At 39.1% G+C, this 25,499-nt stretch overlaps 2 protein-coding genes across 7 annotated transcripts; one reads left to right on the top strand and one right to left on the bottom strand.

Moving 5' to 3' along the window:
• On the top strand, positions 1–14,751 carry LOC108986042 (WPP domain-interacting protein 2). Its single transcript, XM_018958542.2, has 3 exons — positions 1–121; positions 343–1,587; positions 13,800–14,751. Exons 2-3 carry the CDS (start codon positions 468–470, stop codon positions 14,537–14,539), a joined length of 1,860 nt encoding a protein of 619 aa, XP_018814087.1. The 5' UTR covers positions 1–121; positions 343–467; the 3' UTR covers positions 14,540–14,751.
• Positions 14,752–20,760: 6,009 nt separating this feature from the next.
• LOC108985992 (high mobility group B protein 10) lies at positions 20,761–25,097 on the bottom strand. 6 transcript variants are annotated; one of them, XR_001995288.2, is made up of 7 exons: positions 24,714–25,097; positions 23,283–23,361; positions 22,694–22,859; positions 22,535–22,606; positions 21,425–21,815; positions 21,023–21,122; positions 20,761–20,907 (listed from the first exon to the last, which is right to left on the bottom strand). XR_001995288.2 is itself a non-coding variant. In XM_018958493.2 (7 exons), the coding sequence occupies exons 1-6, from the start codon at positions 24,977–24,979 to the stop codon at positions 21,033–21,035; spliced, it is 1,032 nt and encodes a 343-aa protein (XP_018814038.1). In that variant the 5' UTR covers positions 24,980–25,096; the 3' UTR covers positions 20,761–20,907; positions 21,023–21,032. The 6 variants fall into 6 exon arrangements, 5 of the variants coding, with proteins under 5 accessions (XP_018814038.1, XP_018814054.1, XP_018814060.1 ...); XM_018958493.2 differs by having other exon boundaries at positions 21,457–21,815; positions 24,714–25,096; XM_018958509.2 differs by having other exon boundaries at positions 20,761–21,122; positions 21,457–21,815; positions 22,694–22,739; positions 24,714–25,096.
• Positions 25,098–25,499: the final 402 nt, after the last annotated feature.

The following is a 25,499-nucleotide window of genomic DNA, read 5'->3' as shown; positions in this document are numbered from 1 at the left end:
CGCAATATTTTCATGGCTATAAAAATGCAAATCCAACCAAACTTTAGGGTTTCCATGCCCTTCCGTTCATCTATCATCATCTTCAAAGCTTCATTTATTGTGGACAATCATAATATTAACGGTACATGCGCTTAAGTCTCTCTCTATCTTTCACATACGCACGTTCTTTAATTCCACTGTTTTCAATTCAGTTATCCATTTCCTTGATTTCAACTTTATTGCACTTTCGAATTCCGCCGTCTTTTTACCACAATTATTTGTGCTTGAATTAATAAATTCACAATACGAGATTGGTATTGGATTGGAATTTGATCCTTTTTCACCTTAAATTTGCTCAAACAGTGGTTGATCTTTCTGGGGCTTTGCTATATTGTGGCCATGAGCTGGAATGATACTTCTTGTTCTTGATCTTGATCTGACTGAATTGTGGTGGGGGGTGGGGTTGTGAGAGCCCCTGGGTGTTGTTTATGGATTTTAGGAGTGAATGTTCGGTTCTTGAATCGGTGGAAGACAATGAAGTAACCCAAGATAGAATGCCGCATGATGATGACTGTGGTACAAATTATAATGGGTCTTGTCCTAATGATATTGATAAATTGGCTTCTGTCGAAAATTCTAGTGCCAATACATCAGTGGTGGATACAAAAGGAGAGGATCTTGAAAGTGCACAAGAGTTGAATTCGCCACCACTGAATACCGAATCTCCTGGTGGGAGTTCACCTGGGAGGACGAAGGGATATGGCTTGAAGAAATGGAAGAGAATTAAGAGAGAGTCTGTTAATTATGCTAGTGCAACTGTAGATACTAGTAAAATTTTGAAGCGGGGTTTGTCTGGTTCTGGAAATCCAACTAAAGCTCAGCATTTTCCTCTTGATATCAAGCAAAGTAGTGAGGGTTCGGTAGGATCTGCAAATGTATTGACGACTCTGGAGATTGCTGATGGGTTTGCAATACGTGGTTCAAGTTTGGATTCTAGGTTTGCAGCTGGGTCTGCGTTTGCTGCTGGTACAGATTCTGATAACAGTGAGGATCGGAGTAGCAAGTCTTCCACAGCAGCTAGTGCTCCAAAGGTGAGGTATGATCTGCCTGCAGTGTTGGGTCATTTGCGAGAGAAGAATAGGACAAAGAATTTTAGTGGGAAGAGTTCGGGTAATTCAGTGCAAAAGGGCCAGCAGGGAAAGGGACGGACTGAAGGCAGCAAGAAGCCTAGAGAAGAAAGGGTCAAAATCGAGAAGGAAAACTCTCATTCCAGCATGGAATCTGACTCAAGAAGCTCTGATTTTGTCTTTGCACAGGCTGCTTTTACTGCAAGTAATGGAAAGCAAACTGGGAGGCCAATGAATTATGATGGTGAGAATAATGATGAAGCTCATGCGAGTGAACAGCTGTTAAGTGATGAAGTTCAAACTGGTTACAGCAAAGAGAATGTAGTCGAGGTTGAAGATCTTTCACAAGATGATTCCGCTGCAGACTTGTCTTGGGAAGTCAAGGAAGAAAAAAGTGAGAACGATCAGCCCTCAACAGATCTGGATCCTTTGGTTGAGTCTATCTTTAGCCTCCAGTCTGTGCAAGAAGCACTGAAAAAAGGTTTGATTTAACCTCATCGGGACAACTCTGATAGTGTTATTATACTGTGCTGCTTTCTGGTCATATGCCGTTTCCTATAAATAAATGTTTTGTTTTATCCTTATTTTGATGATCCCAGCTGAAAGAGCCCAAATTGGTTGTATAAAAGTTTCTTTGTTTATTGATAAAACGAAATATGAAAATCAATGATGACAGTATAAAAAAAATTTTAACAGATAATGCCAAGATATTTACTATATGTGATCGTGATTACACCTCTTACCACACCTGCAAAGAGTTACCCAATCTACCTTTCCTAACCTGTCAGAATATCATGATTTGGTTTAGAACTATTTGGGAAATATTTGATTGAACAGATGCCCAAATTCTTTGTGTAGCATGAGAGGAGGGATTTAGTTTTCTTAAATATGAGAGAGGCCCAGATTAGATGAACAATGGTAATCAGTTGGCTGGGAGGCAAAAATTTCTTTGGACTCCGTATATACTAGGCAGATCACATTAAGGCATTAGCACTAGAAAGTAAACTCGGATGGGTGGTAGACACTACGGTTGAATTATGACAAGTGAACTTTTATCATGCGATTTATAGTCACAATTTGACCTCCAATAGGGAACTTTGGTCTAGACCTCCTGGAAACTATCAAGAGGATTTTGATTTTTGACAGAGATTTATGAGTATTTGTAGAACGAAGTTGTGGCAGATGTTGGTTGGCATGGCTAGGTAGAGTGCTGTTGGTGTGCAATTCTAGTTTCATTGAGAAGGTGGGAACGACTTGTAGAACATTTATTGTATGAATCAAATTCAAATTCAGGTTACTAGGCGCTTGGTTCATGTATGGACCTATGAGGGCTATTTGATGTATATTGCTCAAATGATAAAAGGAATTAGACATCAAGTGGTGGTAAATTGTGTCAATTGTGGAATTTTGGCCAACACTTTGTTCTGTGGGGAGAAATTGGGCAAGAAAATAAGAAAGACATCCCTGAGCATTTTTTTTTATAGGTAAACAATTAAATTATTATTAATAAGAATAGGCATAACCCAAGTACAGAGGGGGTATACAAGAGATAACAACTATTTAGGAGGAAGAAAGAGAAACAAGAAACTCATGAATATCAAGGCCATTAAAATCTACAATTTTGGCCCAAAGAAAAAGTGTTCTAACAAATAATAATCTGATCTCCTCCATAGAACCCTTCTTGTCTTCAAATGTCCTATCATTTTGTTCCTTCCAAATGCACCATAGAAGACATACAAGAATCATTTTTCACACTACTGAAATTTGTGGGATACTGCCAAGATTTATCCAACATGCCAAAAGCTCGACCACTATAGCAGGCATAACCCAGGCTAGTTCTACCCTACTGAATACATTGACCCAAAGTGCTCTAGCAATCTCGCAATGTAGTAGGTGATGGTCCACCGTCTCCCCACTTTGTTTACGCATACAACATCATTCCACCACGATCGCCCCACGTTTCCATAGGTTATCTGTTGTCAAAATCTTCCCCAAAGCCACTGTCCAAGCAAATTGAAGATGTACCTTTCCTAGTAGGTGTCCACCACAATGTATCAGCTCCTTGAGTGCTTGGTCTCATGGAGTATAAAAGCTGGAAGAAATTCTCAAAGTTGCTAACTTCCCAATCTTAGGCCACCCTAGTGAAGCTCACATTCCACTAGAATAAATCCCCAACCCTTTCCATGAGTTCGATCACTGAAGCTTCTTTCTCTCGTGCAATCATGAACACTTTATGGAATAAGTCCTTGAGAGCTCTGTCACCACACATATGTCGTGCCAGAACTTAATTCTTGAGCCATCTCCCATCACAATTCTAGTATGACGAGCAAAGGCCCCCCACCCTCGCCTGATATGTTTCCATAAACCCACATCATAAGTCCCACTCACCTCTTTAGAACCACCCCCCCTCCCCCCCACACACACACACACACAGAGACACACAGACACAGGCTTCCGTATCTAGAATCAATCCCCAACTTCCATAGAGCTTCAGGTTCGGTATTATAGCGCCAGAGCCATTTCCCAAGTAAAGCCTGGTTGAACAATCTCAGGTTTCTTACTCCCAAGCCACCATAAGAGATTGGGGAGCATATCGTGCCCCACTTAACCAAATGAAATTTAAACTCATCCCTAAGTCTGCTCCAAAGAAAGTCACCATACAGTTTCTCAATGCGTGTTGCCACACTTGCAGGGATTGGGAACAATGATAAAAAATAGTTAGGTAGATTGGAGAGAGTGCTTTTGATTAGAGTAATCCTACCAACCTTTGACAAATACAACCGCTTCCAACCTGCCAGCTTTCGTTCAATCTTCTCAATAACTGCTTCCCAAACAATTTTAGCCCGGGAGTTGGCCATCCCTGAGCATGAGGGATTCTTTTTATTTGTGAAGAGGTTATAAATAAGTGTGTTAAGTATGTTCATATTCTATTTAGAGCTTTCTTTCCTATATATATATATATATATATATTTAGAGCTTTCTTTACTAGGTTGATGTAACATTTGGTTCTAAAATTAATGTGATGTGCACTGTGATTCTTCAATCATATAGACAACTTTCATTGCAAGGAAGTTTGACGAAATATATTATACTGACCTTACACAAAATCTATAATACCCCTAATTGAGTATAGGTGGGAGGTGAATGTGATCCCATGTTGCATGGGAGGGAGTAGTTCTTGTGATTCATAATGATTTCAAGGGGGCTCTTAGTGTTAAATTGACTAGTCCTTTTGGAGTTTAAGATTAGATCTAGCTTAGGCTTTCCTTTGGTGTCTATTACAAATGGTATCAAAGTAAATTCTCAATCCTAACCATAAGTATAAACTTAGGGCATGTTTGGGTAATGAGATGAAATGAGAATTATATGAATAATAATGAAATGGTTTGAGTTAAGATGTTTTATTGGGTTTTGGGAAAGGGGTGAGAAAAAGTTGAATAAAAATATTATAAAGTTAAAATATTATTAGACTATAATCTTTTAATATACTTATCAAAATTTTTAGTATAATTTTTGTTTTGAACTTTGAAATAGTATTATTTTTTGTGTTTTGTTTGAAAATTTGAGAAATTTGTAATAATTAGGTAATGATTAGATGAAAAAGTTGAAAATTTAAAATTGAAAAGTGTTTGTGTTTGAATGATATTTGAGAAGGAAATTATGAGAAGTTTTGAGATGAGATCATCTCACTTCCCAAACAAGCCCTTAAGTCGTGCCACATTTAGAGAATGGCTTGGTGAGGACGTCAAGATTTTTAAGGGGAGATTGTAATGCTACATATGAGAATAAGAGAGTAGTGATAGGATCCCACATTGCTTGAGGGAATTTTTTTTACTATTTATAGTGAATTTTAAGGAACTCCAATTATAAATTTAGTTAGTTCTTTTGGAATATAAGTCAAGACGTGGTTTTGGTTTTCCTCTGGTCATTACGAATGCTTTGGTCATTACGAATGGGATCCTACATTTCAAATGTGAGTAGAGCAAATGGCAATGGTCAAAGCTCAGCATCTTGCACTTCAGAATCACCACCTATAACTATCGTTTATTTTCACCATGGCTTATGTCTCATTAACCATGACCACTTGTTGCTTTGTTGAAGCCTCACTTCTGGCTCTATAGTCACATTGATGAAGGAAGAGTGCCAAATGTCATGGAAGGATTAGAGGATTTTGACAAGGATTTTCTTTACAATGATATGGAGTCAAACAAATTGTTATCCACCATATAAAAGGATGGTTTTGGGCATAGGCCCATTCCAAGCTTAAAAGGCCTCCGTGAGAAAGTGGCAACGGAGTGACTAGTGGTGCTAGGAAATGCTATACATTTGCTTGAAATTGTAGATTCACTTGGAGCAGATTATCTGAGGAAGAGTAGACTAGAGGATGAAGTTTGCAGTTTATAATTACTCCAAGGATTCCAATTGTCGTATTGACTAGTCCTTTTGGGATATAAATCAAGATGTGGCTTATGCTTTCTTTGTGTTGTTAGGAATGGAATGCCACGTAATTTTGGAGGAGGAAGTTCTTGTGGATTATATTTCTAAAGGGTTCTAATTGTGACATGGACTAGTCCTTTTGGAGTATAAACATAAATTTCGCTTGAACTTTGTTTCGGTTGTTATGAATGGCATCAAAGAAAATCTCCAACCGATAGTGAGAGACTTAAGCCATGGCACCTATAGCAAAATGGTCTAACAAGGAAGATAGAGACTTAAGGGTGGTGAATGGAATTCAAAATTTCCTAGGAGGAAGAAGTTTTGCAGTTTACAATGATTCGAGGAGGCTCTAATTGTCACTTGCAATGCAGTGTATAAACCTAGATGTGGCTTGGGCTTTTCTTGGATCGTTACGAAATCACTTGCAATGCAGCGTTTAATTGTAATACCCTGGATTTTGTATTGGAAGGTGGTGAATGGGGTCCCACATTGCCTGAGAAGGAGACATTTAAGTCCTTTATGATGATTTCAATTGGCTCCAATTGTAAGTTTGACTATTCCTTTTGGAACATTTGCCCAAATGTGGCTTGTGCCCTCCTTGGGTCATTACATTAATGTACAAGGAGGTAGATACAAGAGGGAGAAGAAGCTTGGAGGAGAATATTTCTTAGTCTTTAATGTACAAGGAGGTAGATACAAGAGGAAGAAGAAGATTGGAGGAGAATATCTGTCTAGGAAAGAATGAAAGAAAGAGGAAGGGTATGATTAAAATAAGCAACTGAAGCTAGTCAAAGGTTGTATAAGTAAATAATGCACGTTTCTAAATAAGGAATGGTCATATTGTCTGGTCATAAGTTTGGTATATTAGCTTTTACTGCAGGTCTGACTCCATCTTAAGAGTTATCATGAATTTTATTTAGAGATAGAGATAGTTTGTGTTCTATTATCATCCATCTTGTTGATTTTATGAAATAAGTTTTGAAGTGGGGAACCTAGATTATCAAGGTGTTGCTTATCCTTATGGGTTTTTGGGAGGGGAGTGGAGCCTCAAGAAGCACAATTGAGGGAGTATCTGGGGCCCCTCTTCATTCCCTATGGGCTTCACCATTTTCTTTTTTCTGTGGAATCTAAGTCTTTAGCCCTTCATTCTGTGATTTATATATGTTGTAATGCTGTCATAGTTTATTGTGGAATATAGAGGCCCTAACCTTGGAATAACTATATAAAGACTATGTGCCTCTTTATTCTTTTGAAATATCATGTTTTATGCTGAAGTTTCTTGTGTCTTTTTATCTACAAAATGGTTGTTAATGAAAATTTAGGCTATGGTAGAGTTTGTGTCATTCTGATGCATATACCCCATCGTTGTGCTAATTGGTGCTGGCTTACTGTCACACATAAGAACAAGTGAAAAGGATCATGATAGAATTAAGGGCCCATTGGGGTACTATCGAAATTGGTTTTGACAATACGTACTCAAATCTGTTGTGGAACTTCTCTCCTCTTAAGTGCTAAAAATAATGTTGAGATGAGATGGGTTGAGACCATCTGTGAAACCAAACGGGGTCAGTTCTATGAATTTGATTACTTTTTTCTAATATGAAAAATGTTTTGGATCAAGCAATAAGGGGCAAGGTTTGAGGTGCCAAGCGTTCCAATGTGATGTTTCCACCTTTTTTGTTCAGGTTTAATAGTAAGAGCAGGTTTGGGGGATGAGATGAGAATTTTATGTTTTGTTTTAATGTTTAAAATATTATGTTTTAGTATTATTATTGTATTGGGATTTGAAAAAGTTGAATTGAGATTTGAAAAAGTTGAATTGTTTATTATATTTTGTATGAGAATTTGAAAAATGTGTAATGATTAGATGAGATGAGATGAGAATTTTGTGTCTCAGCCCACCCCCCAAACCTGCCCTAAGTCTATGTTTGTTGAATCACACAATTTAGTACAGCATGAAAAATTTGACAAAGACTAGATAGGTTTATATGTGTTCATTTCATTTTATTCCAATTGCAATTGTATCAAGCTGGTTTCTCTTTTGATTCCGATGGTGGTTACATGCGTTTGACGGCGTTCTCTCTGGCAACATTGGAAGGAAAATGCCTTCCACGAAACGTGTTATTATCAAATCTAAGTTGTTTGAGGTGTTAAGGGATGGATGGTATGTGCATCTTATTGAGAAAGGATGGAAAGTTGTAAAAAATATGAGCTTGGGGCTAGGGACAATACGATGGTTTTCTAAAGCCTTGGAGGAGTGTCTGAAGGTTGAGGGAAAGGGTTTTTACACTACTCATCGGGATGGGGATAGGGGTTATATTGCACAACGCTGCACTAATTCTAGGGGAGTGTACATGGCTTTCATGGAGTTTGATTTGGGGGGGGGGGACATCGGAGTTTCATATTTATACCAAGGGATAGGGACAGAATGGGCTGGAGAAAATTAGTGGTGGCGTTAAAGGAAGCTAGAAGTGTTGGAGGTTCTGAGCGGCTGTTACCACCAGCGACGACGTTGCAAACTTCAAATTTTCGATCATACAGGGAGGTTCTCCAAGGTAGCAAAGAGATGGAGAGGCCTCAAGACGTGAAGTGTGTAGCGACAACAAGACTGTCGAGTTTAGGTGGCGCCACTTTTATGGTTGGTGCTTAGTTAAGTGAAGGGGGTAGCAGAGAAGCTGCTAGCTTGAAAGAGGAAAATTTGTTGCAGATATTGTTTGAAATGGAGAGTCAACTGGGAGAGCTGACTGATAAAGTATCTTGGTTAAAACAGTGCGTTGAGGTGCAAGGAGATGTGGGCTTGGGCCTGGGCCGTGGAGTGAGTGCAGAAGACTTAAGGGGCAGTGTTGTGTGCTCAAGAGACAGGGTGTTCTAGTCCAATCCAGCGAGCCCAATGGAAACACACAACTGAAGGGCAAGGGCAAGGGCAAGGAACTGGGACAAGGAGATGGGCCTCAACCAACGGGAAGGGTTTCTGCCCAAAAGAAATCAGGCCCTGTCTGGAAGAGGACTCAGGCGGAAGCTCGCCCATCGGTGAGTGGGCCCGAGCCACTGTTCCCGGCGAGGACTCAGGCAACCTTGCCGAAGAATTTCGTACCACCAGTAGAGGCTACAACGCCGACGGTAACTTCAACAGTGCATGGCACAATCAGTTTGTGCAACTACAACGTTCTATATTCCCCAAATGCATCGAAACCTGGACAGAAAGGTGCGACGGTGGTCGCTGGCACATCCATTACATCAAAACAGTGGATTAGATCGCTGGGGATTGAAGATTCAGTAGAGGAGGTTGCTAACCCACTCGTTGGGTCCAATCCCCTATGTGGGCAGTTTCAAGATACAACATCGGTGGCTGCACAGACCTCTTTGCTGGTCGTTGGCAACCCCCTAGGCATGACTCAGGTAATGGTCCCGCAATCAGAGATGGTAGATGAGGATATGGAGGCTCGGGAGGCTGAGAATGAGGTGTTTTTTTGGAAGGAACTAGAGGAAGGGAAGTTGGTAGAGAATCTATTAGGGGGGTGCCCCACGATGGAAATTTCTCCATTGTTAAGTGAGTTAACTACGCCAAAGGAGGAGATGTAGTTGTTGGAAATGGTTTGGGGGGTTGATGGAGGTAGAGGAGTTTCAACAGAGGTATTGAAAGGTGCTAGGTAGATGGATTGTTCTTCAGAGATGGTGTTCAGCGAGGTAGAGGGTGACAAGGAAGCGATGGGCAGTCCCATCCCGTTATGCACTGTCTCTCCAAAGCCTGCTTACAGATTCACGCCGGACTGGGTGCTGCGTGAATTTGAAGAGCAGTTTAAGACTCTTCTAATTACGGTTGAAGCAGGAAGATTCATGGCACTGAAATCAGCAATAAAATGGGACAGGGAGTTGAAACGTCTACAAAGTTCTATTAATTATGATAATAATGAGGGAAGTTTGGGGAGGGACAGGTTGAAAGGGCGGGGGGCATGGTCATCTTATGAAGCCTAAAATCCTTTCTTGGAATGTAAGGGGGATCAACGACGTTAACAAACGTCTACGCATTAGATCCCTTCTTCGTAACTGGAAAATTGTCTGTCACGTGCCTTCAAGAGACTAAGTTGAGTTATATTGATAGAAATATTATTCGTAGTTTGTGGGGTTGCTCTTTTGTGGGGTGGTGTTATCTAGTTTCGTTAGGCGCTTCAGGAAGTGTGTTGTTGATGTGGGATAAGAGAGTGGTGGAGTTGGTAGAGGATTGTATTGGGTATTATTCAGTGGTTTGTCTCTCTAAAAAACATTGAGGATGGGTGGAGGTGGGCTTTTGCGGGCGTGTATGGGCCTAATGTGGATAAAGATAGAAGTTTTCTGTGGGAGGAATTGGTGGGTTTATATTCTTTATGGGATTTACCTTGGTGTTTATGTGGAGATTTTAATATTGTTCGGTTCTCCAGTGAGAGGGCGGGGGCTTCTTCGTCGACAGGGGCTATGGAAGATTTCTCGGAGCTAATTTTTTATTTAAATCTTGTGGACCTCCCTTTGGTAGGGGGTTTATACTTGGTCCAATAGTAGAGGGTGGTCAAGACTGGATAGATTTCTAATCTCTTCTTCTTTGAAGACGCACTTTCCTGATTTATGTCAGAAGAGGTTGCCATGGAGAAGGTAAGGACTTGGTGGGCTAATTATTCTTTTGATGGTACCCCCAGCTTTATTGTGGTGGGTAAACTTAAAGCCCTTAAGACTGATTTAAAGAAATGGAATGATGAAGTTTTTAGATATACGGAAGTGCAGAAAAATCTTCTTTGGGACGAGTTGCATGCATTGGAGGAGGGGGAGGATAATGAGGAGTCTTTCAAGAAAGAATGTGGTTGTAGCTGAAATTGAGAAGGTTTTGTTGATGGAAGAAATATCTTGGAGGCAAAAATCTAGGGCGCTTTGGTTGAAGGAGGGGAACAAATGCACTAAGTTTTTTACAAGGTGGTTATTTCTCATAGGCGCAATAATGCCATTGAGGTTCTCCACTCTGGCGCAAATGTGTTTCATTCCCCTGAAGAGATTCAAGATCATATTGTGCAGTACTACGAAGACTTCCTTGCTGAAACAGCAGAATGGCGACCCAAACTTGATGGTTTGAACTTTGACCAGCTGGATTCGGGTGTGGCAAGCTGGTTGGAGAGGCCGTTTGATGAAGAGGAGGTGCATCTAGTGGTGAGAGGCATGTGCAAAGATAAAGCCCCGAGCTCGGATGGTTTTTCTATGGCTTTCTTTCAAGAGTGTTGGGATATAGTGAAGGAAGAAGTGATGCAGGTTTTCCATGATTTCCATACTTTTCACAAGTTTGAGAAGTCCCTAATTGCTACTTTCATTGCTCGTATCCCGAAGATAGCTGGAGCCTATGAATTGAAAGACTTCTGTCCTATTAGTTTGGTAGGTGGGATCTATAAAATCATATCAAAGGTATTAGCCAACCGAATGAGTATGGTGATGGATAGACTTATTTCTAAACCTCAAAATGCTTTCGTTCGGGGCCGGCAAAACCTGGATTCAGTTTTGATTACTAATGAGTGTTTGGACAGCCGAATAAGGCTTACGACTACGTGTGTTGGGATTTTCTCTTTTATATGCTCATGAGATGTGGCTTTGGGGACAGGTAGTTTGAATGGATCAAACATTGTGTTTCAACTGCTCCGTTTTTTGTATTAGTCAATGGCAAATCATGTGGATTTTTTCAGACTTCAAGGGGTTTGAGACAAGGGACCTGTTATCCCATTTTCTTTTTGTCATTGTTATGGAGGCATTGAGTCTAATGGTGGAGGCTGCAGTAAGGGGGGCTTTATTGCTGATTTTTCGGTGGGCAACAATAGTAATGGTGTTAGTTCTATTTCCCACTTATTATTTGCGAACGATACTCTTATTTTTTGTGATGCAGATTGTGGTCAGATTCAAACCTTAAGGACTGTTTTGTTGTGTTTTGAAGCGGTTTCGGGACTCAAGGTGAATTTGGGGAAGTCGGAACTGGTACCGGTGGGGGACGTGAGGAATATTAACTTTCTTGCGGACTTGCTAGGCTGCAAAGTTGCCTCTCTTCATATGAAACATCTTGGGCTTCCTTTAGGGGCGTCTTTCAAAGCAAAGAGTATTTGGGACGGTGTGGTAGAGAAGATTGAGAAAAGATTGTCAGGTTGGAAGCGGTTATATCTATCAAAAGGGGGAAGATTAACACTTATCAAAAGCACCATCTCCAATCTTCCTACTTACTATCTTTCTCTCTTTCCATTATTGGTGGGAGTGGCAAACCGGATGGAAAAATTGTTTAGAGCATTTTTGTGGGGTGGCATGGGGGAGGAGAACAAATTTCATCTTGTGAGTTGGCAAAGCGTGAGCTGTCCGCTTGTGAATGGTGATTTGGGGATGTGAAATTTGACTATTTTTAATAAGACATTATTAGGAAAATGGTTGTGGAGATATCAAATGGAAGGGAACTCGTTGTGGAGAGAGGTTATTGATCGGAAGTATGGAAGTGAGTGGGGGGGATGGTGCTTTAAGGGGGGGTAGGGGGCCGTATGGTGTTAGCCTATGGAAATTCATTAGAAAGGGGTGGAACATTTTTGAAAAACACCTCAAGTTTGAGGTGGGTCAGGGAGCAAGAACCCGTTTTTGGTTCGATGTATGGTGTGGCGAGAGACCTCTTTACACTGTTTTTCCGGTTGTTTACAGCTTGGCTGGAAACTAGCAGGCAGCAGTTTCAAAGGTGTTGTCTCGTGTAAATGGAACTATACTTTGGAATGTTACTTTAAATGCTCAGGATTGGGAACTTGATGAGCTTGAAGGTTTTTTCAGCTACTTGTATTCAATGAAGTTGGGAGGTAATAGGAGTGATCACATGCTGTGGAAACATACGGGGAGCAAGAAGTTTACTGTTAAATCGTTTTACAAGGTTTTGACAGTCCAACAGCCTAACTCTTTTCCATGAAGAGCATATGGAGGGTTTCTGTGCCGTCTAAAGTCGCTTTTTTTACATGGATAGCTGCGCTTGGGAAGATTTGATGGTGGACAATCTACGGAAACGTGGTATGGATGTTTTGGAGTGGTGCTTCATGTGTAAGAAGAATGGGGAATTGATTAATCATTTACTTTTACATTGCGACGTAGCTAGGGAGTTATGGGATGGCATTCTTAGTAGAGCTGGGCTGTGTTGGGTTATGCCTAAGAGTGTGGCGGATCTACTAGCATGCTGAAATAGGCATCTTAATAGCTCTCAACTGACAGCAGTGTGGCGGATAATATATTTGTGCTTAATGTGGTGTTTATGGACGGAAATGAATTATAGGTGTTTCAACAACAAAGAGCATGCAGTGGGGGAAATCAGGAATTTATTTGTATTCTCTCTTTTACAATGGTTTTTTGCTATTGTACTAAAGGGCAGGAATGTTCATGAGTTTTTGTCTACTTTTCAGCTTTCTAGAATGTAATTAGGTGCGTCATTTTATATACTTCATGTGTACATAGGCATTGCCTAGTTTCACTCGATTCAATAAAATTTCTTACTTATCAAAAAAAAAAAAAAAAGTGCTGAAAATAAACCTGACAGTTATTGGCAAGTGGAATGAGGGTACTACAAGCTCAGGGTGTGCAAGCCCCATGTAAGTATGTGTGTGTGTATATGTATGTGGGAATGCATGCTATCTAAATAAAGAATGTAAGTATATGTAGGAATGTATGCTATCTAAATAAAGAATGCTCAGATTGTCATCATAGGTTTGGTGTATTAGTTTTTACCGAAGGCCCGATACCATCTTAAGAGGATTTTTTGGATTTTCTTTCTGGAGAAAGTTTGTGCTCTATCATCGCCCATCTTGCTGATTTATTTAATAAGTTTGAAGTGGAGAATCCAAACTATCAGTGTGTTGCTTATCCCCAGGGAGTTTTGGAGAGGGGAGGGGAGGGGAGCGGAGCGGACCCTCAAGAAGCACCGGTGAGAGGAGGATCCTGGGTCTCTCTTCATTCCCTATGGGGTTAACCATTTTCTTTTTTCTGTTGAGCCTAAATCTTTAAACCTTTGTTCTGTGCAATGATATGTGCTGTACTGTAGGCATGGTTATTTTGTATATAGATGACATGACCTTGGAATAACTCTATAAAACGTCCATGCCTCATTATTCGTTTGGAGCTGCATGTTTTATGCTCAAGTTGTGTCCTTCCACTTGCGAAAGGGTTCTTAATGAAATTTTAGGCTTTGGCCGTTTTTTGTTAACATTTCAAGGTATTAGAATTATTGCCACACTATTGCAGAAGTTCATAAACTAAGGGAGATTGGAAAGGAACCTACATCACTGCATGACAGTTCAACTACCGGTGGTGGTGTGCCAGCAGATTTCACTACTACGGATCCCAAGAACCGCATGACAAGCTCATCTGACCAGCTGGGATTGGAAAAGATTAGACAAACTACTTTGTCATCCTTGGAAGTCGAAGTATTAAGCTTGACAAAGGTAAAATCTTTGGAGAGCAAATTGGAGGAGACGGGGGCTATACTTGAGGCGAAGGACTGCAGGATCGCTGAACTTGAAGCCACAATAAGCAGTAGCAAGTCTCCAAAGGAAGAATCCAGTAGCAACATAGGGTTACAGGAGGAAAAATATAGAGAGATAGAGACTGAGCTTGAGGGTCTCGTCAAGCAAAAGATTGAAGCTGAGGTTAAGTACCTAGCATTGATGGGGACAATACAGATAATGAAGGCTACTGCGACTGATCAATTCTCAGAAGTACAAAATGCTCTGGCTGAGGGGCAAGCGCTGGTTGTGAACAAATATGGAGAATTAGAAAGCAAGGCCAGGAAGCTTAAAAAACAAGCAGAGGATTTAGATCAGCTTTGTGAAGATTCAATAGGGGCTGGAGAGGTTTTGAAGATGAAGAAAGGGGTATGTAAGCTGACATTGCGCGTTTTCATAAAGTTGATATTGCTTGTTATGGTGTTCTGGCTTTTCGTCGTGCAGTTATCGCCCCCACCTGGATCGGTGGTACCAACCTGAGTCTGAGAACAGTAGATCCTTTTTTGTGCAATGTCAAAGTATCTAAGCCAAATACTTGAATGGTAAAGTTCAATGTTATTATGCAGAAGTTTTTCGTCTTCCTTGTCAGTTGGGGTTGATGGAGCTGTAATAACGGTTTTATTATGACAAATTGTGCATTTTTCATTTAGTGTTGCCACAAAGAAAGTTGCGAACGAGAGTGTTTATTTTAAGGAAAATTTTATACATCAAATTATTACAACTGACGATGAAACTTTTTATTTTCGCTGAAATCGGAAAAGAAGTTTACGTCTGATTAGAAGAGCTTAATGTACCGACAAAAAAGGTTGGATAGTAGACTATTATGAGAATACTCTATTATTATTTATTATTTTTTTATTATTATTTATTATTTATTTTATTATTATTTATAAAATATTATCTTATTATTCAAACGTAACTTATTCTTGCAAGTTAAGTTTAGGGGGGGTGCACGACGATTCTCTTGATGGAGAATTGTTGACTTTTTATAAAGAGTAATGTTATATAAAGTCGTAAAATATATAAATATTGTGTAGTTATTTTTAAAAAAAATAAGATTTATTATTAAAAAATTAATTTATTTTTATGTAAGTTTGATATTTATTTATTCATTTTTTTCTTGGCCTCAAACGCACAAGCAAATATAATATTTCAGAGATCAAGTCAGAAGGCCTTTCGGCACTGATGAAAAATTTACACACAACCAACTATTGAGACCCAGAAAGAGTATAACAAAATTAAGAATCAACGAATTAAAAACAGTCCAAAATAATGAATACTAACTGATAATAACATTAATTAATGGAAAAAATGGAGTGTGAAATAAAAGAACCAAGAAGAACCGAACTAATGTAATGCGGATTAAAATTCCCTAACAACTTCCTCATCCTAGAGGTCAAAGACACATGCAAAGCTCTTTCTGGATCTCTTCTTATCTCTTAAGAGCGAGCCTGCTGTCCATGACGAAAATAAGCAAAAAAGGAAAAGACTTCAAAGACCACTAGACAAAACAGCAAAGAACCAAGAGGCCGGGTTCCACGGTAGCTGTTTTCATTACTGCTAGTCAAATATCGTAGTAAAAAAAAAAAAAAAAAAAAAACCTGACTGAATATATGAAGCCAAAATTATCAAAGACTGAACCTGAACTGACCTACTGAATTGTTAGAGGAAGAATCATAAACTAGCCGCTGAAAGTTCAGTCAAACATATCAAAGATAGACTCAACGATACCTTCTTCAACCTCCATAGCAGGAAGGTCGTTAAGATCAAAACCCAAAATCCTTCGACCAGTCTGACTGGCTTCTCCAGGTGATGTTACTTGGCTAGATTGAGCTTTAGCTTCTCCAGTTGATGTTACTTGGCTAGACTGAGCTGTAGCCTCTTCAGGCGACGTTAATCGACTGGATATTTGAGCTTTAGCTTCTCCAGGCGACGTTAATTTACTGGAGTTAATTTCCACAGGGCTGGTCCAATGACTTCCCTTTTGACCCCCGAGTGCCTGACCTGTTGGGAAGGTCTCGACGTTGCAAATCTTGCATTGGTGCGTGCTTCCTGCAAGCACACTTTTTGTTCCATCCACTTGGGCAATTAGGTTGGCACAGTTTCCATAATATTCGGTAGCTGAGTCATTTGCAGATACATATTCATTCGTAGTCTGGATGTACTTCAATTTGTTATGGCTGGACATATGACCCCCCAAAGCTTGGTGAGTTGGGAATGATTTATTGCAGAGACTGCACGTATATCTACTGGGTGTCAGCGGAAACTGATTGTGACTTCGATCGGCAGCACCTCTCAGTGGTTTCAAGCCTAACAGTTTAGTGTCTCTCTTCTTTCTATTTCTGATCATCATCTTCACCGAGATTTCGTCTTTGGGAAAGAGATCACCGTTACCAGAGTCGTTTCTATTCAAATCTTTATGCGCAGTAGATTCGTCCCTGTAATAGTAATTTCTAGGCCAGTCGTCATTAACCCATAATTTCGTTCTCATCTTCGGTGGAGCAGTTTCTAGCATAGCCTTTCCTTTCCCTTTGTCTTCATTAATACTTTTGTATAGAACTTCACGTCGGCTTCCAGCTTCATCAGTCCTAATTAGCTTATCGTTCCTCGATGGAAAATTCCATGCGTCGGTCAGGGCCGAATCGATGTTAGCGGCCTTAGGATCAAAGTTGTCCATTAATCTTTTCTCTGGGTTAGCATTAGCCAGCATCATGAGATCATGGATAGCTTCTTGCATCCCCTCCTCCTCTAGACCCTGGGGAAGACCAGAAACGTAACCGCTGGTGGAGGCGGGGATACTTTTCCGGCCTCTCTTGCCAGTGGACTTCCAGCGGAAAAGAGAAGCTGACAAATCAACCAAGACGGGCGCCTCCGTAGTCGTAAAATTTGCAGCAGCAGAACCAATCTTATCATCCGATGGTGTTGATGACGACGAGCTTGCACTGTTTTTCTCCGTTGGAGGGGGTAGAACTCCCCTCCATTCCCTTCCAGGATGAGATCTCATGTGGCCAAATAAAGCTTTCATGGTCGGGAATTTTTTCCTGCAAACGTAGCATGTGGGTTCGCCCATGATCGCAACGCTAGCATTGGTTTTGGCTCTACTAGCATTGGAAAGATCGCCAGCGGCGGTGGGGTGCTTCTTGAACTTTGGCTTCTGAATCTTGTCGAGGAGATCCTTGTTTCTGGCTTGGACATGCATTCTTGCGTGACCGCCGAGGGCTTTACCAGAACCAAAAACTTTATTGCAAAAGTTGCAGACGAGAGGGAATTCTTTTGCAAGTGCAGAAGCTTGTTCTTCTACTCGTTCATGATCAAAAGGGTCAGCCTTGATGCGAGGGAAACATTTTGCAGCTGCAGGAGGGTGTTGTTGTTCTTGTTCATGTTCAAACTGGTCCGACTCGGCCTTGGAAATCTTCAGCTTGATGCAAAGCCTGCCATTCCCGCTGGTATTCTCGCCCAAAACCCTTGACCTTGAGTAGTCTGCGTTCTCCTCCTCGCAAGGCATGTTAGGATGAATCTGACTCTTTTGATTTTCATCCATTACCTGAATATAATCATGTGAAGAAGAAGACCAGCAGATCTCTCGTGGGACGGTACGACAGAGCATGAGACGAGGTATTAGTCCGAAAACAAACGACGACTAGAAGATTCAAATCAATAACGGTAGCTTAGCTAACAAGAAAACAGATCGACTTTGGTTATTTTGGTTCCTCGAAGATTATGAGGAGCACTAGGATAAGAAAATACTGCTCCCGAATATACGAGGAAGATTGAGGTGAAAAAGTTTAATTTTGGAAGCTAAAAGCAATCAAAGAGAAAAGAAGAATCAGGTAAATTAGTAAGGGAGAAGAAAAGGGAGGAAGGAGAAAAGAGAGGCGAAGAGAGAAGGAAGGGGTCGGGTCTCTCTGTATAGCTTGTTTGGAAAATTGAGAGAGAATGTCACGTTCGTAGTCCCTCTCTGCCTCTTGTTGGCCTGCTCCCACAAATATACCAACCCCTTTGGATTATGGATGAGGCCATATTAGAATTAATAGACACAGGCGCGCCCACTGATATGGTACTACGTACACTAGTACGCGCTATCTATCAGGCTCTATCTCTTATTTTTATTCTCGATTATTTGTCTTTCGGAGCTCCGCGGAATTAGGAAACCCCGAGAATCTTTTTGCAGTATATTGATGATTGCATTAATAGCTCCATGATTTTCCCAAAATCATAATTATATATGCTTTTATTTCTTGGGATTTCTGCTTTACGCCCACCACAAATCTTCCTACTGGGAGATGCTTACACGCTTTCAATGAGATTTGCTTTTAAAACTCGAGCTTATTTCCATTCTAGCGTACGTCTGTCATCATCACTTTCCATCTTTAGTTAGCGTCTATTAACTGTTTTTTATATAAAAACAATTCATCTTTTCAAACATTTTTTTTACCTATTATTAATTAATTGATACTCAAATAGAATATAATAAATAATCTAATAATTAAATGACACGTCATAAAATAATAAAACAAATAGAGGATAGTGTTACTATTTTATATATGCATATAAACTCTATGCACTAAAAAATGAGATAAGGGTATAGTATTCGGATATTGAATCCTCTTACCTCTAATTTCATTATTTTTTTATGAAAAAAAAGAAAAAATCTCGAATTTTCCTTATAAATTAGCTAACCATCACCATAACTATAATGTAAGATGCTAAAGGATTTAATTGTTAATCAGCGCATCGACTCAAGCTAGCGTTCTTGCTTGTATAGTTGTATTTATATTGCATCTTAGAAGATATTGTAAATCACCCTACGTTGAAAGTAGTTATGACATAATATTTAAATTACAAATGATATTCCTAGATTAGATGTGACTCATGCATCCTTATCATCTTTCACTCGAATTTCAGCTTGTTCCTTGGGATCAGGTACTGAGGCAGCTTCGCTGGCGCCACTACGCACGCCCCCTCCCACAATCCCGATGTTGAACGGACGTTGAGATTGGAAATAAGATAGCTAAGTGAATGATGGTGCCATTGATCAACAGAAACGCGTTCCCCCCAGCAAAGCAGAAGGTGAATTGAGTGAAGAGGAAGATGAGGACGAGGATACTAGCGACTTTTAGTTGGGGTTGCAGCAGTAAAGTCCTTGCGGACAGATCCTTGACACATATGAAGTAATATGGATGAAATTCAATAAAAACATTATTATCACCCATAAATTAATTGAAAGAGATTTAAGTTGTTTTTTAAATTAAGGAACTTGATATAAAAAACGAAAGAGAAAATGTTTATTGGTTATAGTTAAAAGAAGAGAGGCAAGTGTGTAGAATTTGGAGACTTTGTCCATTTACAACATTACTTTGATCATCGCTTGTACTCCTCACCTCATATGTTTAGGTTGGACAGACACTGATTAAATGATTTATAGATCTCGTAACAGGGTACCGACTCGGATGTGATAAGGAAAGTTGGAGGCAGAGAAGTTCCACCTTGATAAGAATCGTTGAGAAAATTGAGCTGATACAGTAAAATGACAATAATGAGACTTTGAGGCATGTTGAAACACTATTTTTAAGGTGATAATTATCCTACGTCGGGGGCATAGTCCTCTTTGTAAAAAACAATGTTGATTGATGACCCACCTTCGAAACATGTTCATTGAGTTAGTAGGTACACTACAAAAGCCAATGTCCCACAGCTCTCGTGTTAAGAATCAGAGAGACTTTATAGGGAGTGCAAGTGTCTATAGAAGGTTTACCTGCCAATGATGCCGATAATGATCATGATGACCTACCCCACCACAGATTTCAAGAGCAGTACAGTTAAAGGTCTGAGCTTAAATTGGAGAACTTATTCGGAAGAGAAGAGAAGACTGCATAATGAATGTGTAAAACTAGAAGGGTTCAAATCCTAGTTCTAGTTGTACTGCCTCTTCCCTCAGCTCAGAGCCTTCCTATTATTCTCTGTGGCTTGTTCACTTTGGACCTAGCTGGTTTATCGAACTTCAAGCATTTTAAATCGCACAACATTATTCTTAAGTTGCTTTTCCCCTAACTGGGTTTGGCTATACATTTTATTTGTAACTATCAAGGCATCTTGATATTCTAACCCCAAGTGCAAGTGTTCCTCCATCATAAATGGGGGTTTTTAATTGGAAAATGATTTATACAATCCTATGGTATGCAAGCATCGCGCACTCCTTTTGTTTTCAAAGTGGATAAATTAAGGACTCACATGAAAAAAACCTACATTTTAATAGTAGTTTTCACTTTTTTCAAAAGAAGTACGCGAGACTTGCACACTCCATGACTGTATCTGATATATTATTCTCTTTCTAGAAAAAAAATTGACGGGTTCAAGCTGGCTACTGTGGAAGTATTGATCCACCACACACACACACACGAGCTTTTTATAGAATGTTAAACTATATGAGCTCTCAATTATGTTGAAGTTTAGCAAAAGGAAAATTATTTATATAATCATAGAGTGTGCAAGTCTCACGTACTCTTTTTGAAAAAAAAAAAAAGATAAATTTGAAACCCATATGAAAAATATATTTTTTAATAGTGGGTCCCACTTTTTTTCAAGAGAGTATGCAAGGTTTGCATACTTCAAAACTGTATCTAACATTACTCTTAGCAAAAAGCTGTCCTAACATGAGCAACACCTACCAGTGCGAATTCCTTCTAAGATTCTAGTAGCAATTCCAAAACCATGTAAAGTGATGCAATTATGGTCTATCAATTCAAGATTTATAATTAAATATCACTAGATATGTTGCAGAGCGGCACCCCTCGACCTCTGATAATCTCGGCATGGATTGTACTATGGGGTATAGTCTTTGCAGTCCTCTTTGTAAAGAAAATAGGGGGGAAAAGGAAAAAGGATTAGCAAACAACAACAACAACGATACAAAAGTTGTGAGGAAGCTGGTGTCCTAAGAGACTGGGCGCGTTAATAACATACAAGATGGAGACTAATGAGTAGTTGAATCGTAGGAAGATTTATACTCCAACATTTCTGTTCTGTATCTCTCCTTGTCTCTCAATCCTTTCTCCTGATAAACCTGCAGTAGTGACAAAAGTTTGTAATAGAAGTTTCTGATAGAGATAAAAATCCTCAAAATGGAAAACATATATTAGCCAACCCGGTCCGTGCCTATCAATGTTTTGGCTATCACAGGAACCTTAATAAATTATCATGGAATGACATGCTGCAATAAGAGCATGCAACATACATGTAAAACTTAATGTTTTATGCAGACCAATAGACATGCCAGATACCATTAATAATCTATCCAGATAGTCAGAGTAGAAAAAAAAATACATTTATTTTTTTTATGGGTAGAGTAGAAAAAAATATACTTACAGAGAAGGAAAAGGAATTATTGTATTGTGCACCTGTTTTTCAGCTTCTGTGAGATTGCTCCAAAGGAGTCCAATCTTCTTGCTAATGGCTTTCTCTTCTCCATAGTACAAAGGCTTTAGTCTGGCATAATGCTCAGCAAAGAAGAAATTGTAACCACTCCGGTTTGATTTGGGTCGAGATGGATCACGTAATGCCAACCTGGATCTCTTACGGTCCCGGCGAGTAGGGTTGGCTGAAGAATAAGAATTTTTAGAAACGTGTTGAGGAATGTGATACAAGACACCTTTCATCCGATCAGTACCCAGGTTCACTGTAACCAGATATCCATTCTCAAATTTCCCATCAATAGTTCCAGTCACTGAACAGCCATGAGGCAGAATTGTAGCAGCGGCTGCATACAAGAGAGACAACAAAGAACTTCATTGCAGCTATATATGCTGACAATCATCCAACCACTTGAGAAAATATATAACATACATGAGAGTCTCAAAAATTAGATGCTGAAGCACAATAAAGCACTGCTATTTCCTGACATCGACCTACCCAACAACGACTACCCTTAACTAAGTTACAAAAGGGATGCCTTCCCCCAGGGGAATGAATAGATGTACAAACTTGAGCGAGTTAGTTTGTAAGTTAATAAACTCCATAGATAGGTTCCCTATTTGTTTCCACACTTTTGTTCACCTTTCTCAAGTACAAGTTGAGGAAGTCGCTGCATATCGGTAAAACATTTAGAAATACCATTGTAAAATCCTCTGTATAAAAATCCAATATCAAAGAATTTTAAGCAGATATATCTTAGTTGGGACCCATTTAAAGTAAGGTTGCAATTATTTGGTTGCCAGTCCAGTTCGAGAAGTACAGTGCTCATAGATGCCTGAATAAGAATGAATATAGCAATTTATCATAAAAGAAAAAAGGGGAAAAGATCGAATATAGCCACCAATAAATATGGGATCAAAAAGCTCCTTCCAAAGAAGGTATGAAAATAAAACCGTATTTATTTCTATCTCCACAACTAGTGTCTGAACTGAGAAACTAAGGATATTATCTGGGAACCTATCACAGTAATTCATCCAAACACCACAAATTGGTCGCTGAGCTGACCTGGAAACTCATCCCTGGTGGCACCTTCTGCTAGTGCGGCTGACCCATTGACAAGGTTTCTGCTTACAGGATCTGCAAGAATATAACCATCAAAATAAATACCAAACTTGTAGTAAAACCTTGAAATAACATCATTGGATAACCCAGAGTCATACGTACTACCAGGCATTGAGATTGAAGGGACTTGCTTGTGGAAGTAATAGACCTGCTCAAAGTGATAAAGCAATGATAGATAATATTTGCGCAAAACAAATGAAGCGCTGGTAATTGTTGTAGGGAAACTGAAGGCCAAAACTACTTCTTTCCATTTACGGTCTCTAATTACCTGTAACAAGTTTAAGATAACTTTCAATTAATTTAAAAAAATGGAAAGGAAGCTACCCTTAAGATCAATGGACTAGAATATACATAAAATTGCAGCCGTTCTAAAACCTGTATGGTAATTTAAAACTTAAATGGGACAACCAAAAGTTCTATGTCATCGCAGCATCACATTCAGCTGTAATTATAGCCCTTTCATCAGTGTTTTATTTTTTTCTACAAGAAAGGGTTAAAACAAAAAGGGAAACCAGGTAATCTCAGAAGAGAACTACAATCGATAGTATCCTTTAATCAAATTCATGGAATATACGGGTGTGAACAGTGAACATTTTTGTGACACTATGTATTCTCTCAGACTTTAAAAATGCACACAGAATCTAACAACACATAGAAAATAAGGATAAATAAATAACCTAAGTAACCATACCTTTTCAAGGCCACCTTGAGATGTGACTTCAACAAAAAGGTGATGTAGATCTAAAGGCTTTCCTCCTACAGAAGGAACCCTACACAAACAAAAGCGTAAAAAGAACATCAATCACCTCCTCATCCATTTTTCTTTTCATAATTTTTCCATTATACATTCTATTTAATGAAGGTTAGGCAAGCATAGAGAATGGAAATATTTTATGCAGCCAGAAGGAGGGGACAGGTTTATAATACATAATATCAAAAAACCACAGAGTATGATAAAACCAATAGATATACAGCATGTTATTAACTTATGTTAATCAACAGACAAATCTATGTTGGAACAGTAAGAGCTCACAAACTCAATCCACTTTATCTCTAATAGCCTATTGGGTGAATTCCTTTACTTTCAGTTAAAGATATGATGATATAAGTCTCATTCAGCTAATCCCCTACTTAAAGAAGCAGAGACTTATTATCCCACTATTGTGGATACACATTTAACAAATCATGAAACCATTATTCTTTAATATTATTATTCAAGGGAAAATTACAAGACCCTTTTTCCACCATTTCACCAACAGTTGTACATAACTTTTCCTGGTTTACTCCCAACGAATAACACCAAGAAGTGCAGTAAGATAAAACAAACCCTAGATTGGAGGTGGAGCAAAGACTAGATTTGCTCATCTACAATTATGGTGATAACTCAGAGCCAATGTAGAGGTTTGCACAATTTGGGCATGAACATAAGACCGCCATTTTGTATTCATTTTAATCAAGATTTCGCCTCATCCAAAGTTAGAGAGAGAAAGTTAGCAAGCAATAGGAAACCACTATGTTTAATAACCCACCAACGACCTAATTTCCTTGGCAATGTCAAAAGCTTCTGTACCCAAGATGTTGGTACAATCTATAATTATTCTTACAAAGTTTCTGGTACGGTATATAAATTTTACAAAGTCCTTCATCGATTCCTTCAGTCAAATGCCCGTAATATGGAGAAAAAACTTCTAATTCGTGATGCTTGCCCAATCACAAAACTTGAATAGGAAACAGAGGGAAGGGCAACGTAATTTTGGCTACTGAAGAGCTAGAAAGTTCTACAATGTCCAAATGAAATTGGTGCTTATTCTAACACAGATCACGTCAATATCAAGTCAGGGAAGGGCTATAAACTTTTTGCAACTGAATCACTTCAAAAATTAAAAGGTTAGATTGTATGTATCATGTGCTCCAAAATATGCAAATAGAAAATTGCAACATGATAAGAAGGAAGATAAAATCAAACCCGGAGCATAAGAATTGCGTCATAAAATTGGAATTTACTCATCGAAAGCACAAGAACCCAGCTCATTAACTGGCTCCGATAAGAAGTAAGGTAATTGAAAAAGAAAACTCATATAAGAAGAAAAACAATCAAGCGTATATTGATAAAAACACTCACATAAATTTGGTTTCGAATGATTGGTGAAAAGCCTTGAGCTTTTCCCAGAAAAGGTCCGGACTTTGAGTGACTCCTTCATAGGACGCCGTGGCTGAAGGATAAGACTTTGCGGTGGTGATGGTGGTGACTGATAATTTCCCATTTGCGCTATCACTGCTAAGCTGCTGCTCTTTCTTTTGCTGTTGCTGAGCTGAAATTGCTGAAGCGTTGTCAGTAACTGTTGTTATTGTTGGGTACTGAGATAGATGGTGATAATGGGTCGACATTTTTTGTCACAGAGAGTTTTTCCAACCTATTCCTACCCGACGGTACCGGCGGTTATAACTTATAACAATAATAAAAGCGACAAAGACTACTTAAGTTAGATTATTCCCACGATCTGAATTTGATTGTATTAGGGTAGGTGAATTAAGCAAAATGGTGACTATATATATACTAGTTAAGGGCAACGTGCGCTGCACGTATGTCCAATTGTCTACTATTAAATATTATAAGATGTATAATAGGTAGTAAAATATGACTAATTTCAGATAGAATCATCGTGTAAAACAAATCATCATATTATCACAAGCAGCATATGAATAAGGATTTTTAACTAAATCATTTCCCTTTTTATCTCATATTATAAACCCTAATATCAATGCTTATATCCAATAGTATCTTTACGAGTTCCAGATAAAATAATATATAATGAGAATCTTGGATCTTGTTAGGCAGCAAACTCAATAATTGAATGCATTTAAATGAAATGTAACATCTATAAGTAAATTAAGATTATTTCTTTTA

This window comes from Juglans regia, chromosome 2 (assembly GCF_001411555.2).
Source record: "Juglans regia cultivar Chandler chromosome 2, Walnut 2.0, whole genome shotgun sequence".
In the NCBI taxonomy this organism is placed as follows: Eukaryota; Viridiplantae; Streptophyta; class Magnoliopsida; order Fagales; family Juglandaceae; genus Juglans; species Juglans regia.
Note: the sequence above shows the minus strand (reverse complement) of the source record. Positions and strands in the feature narration are given on the sequence as shown.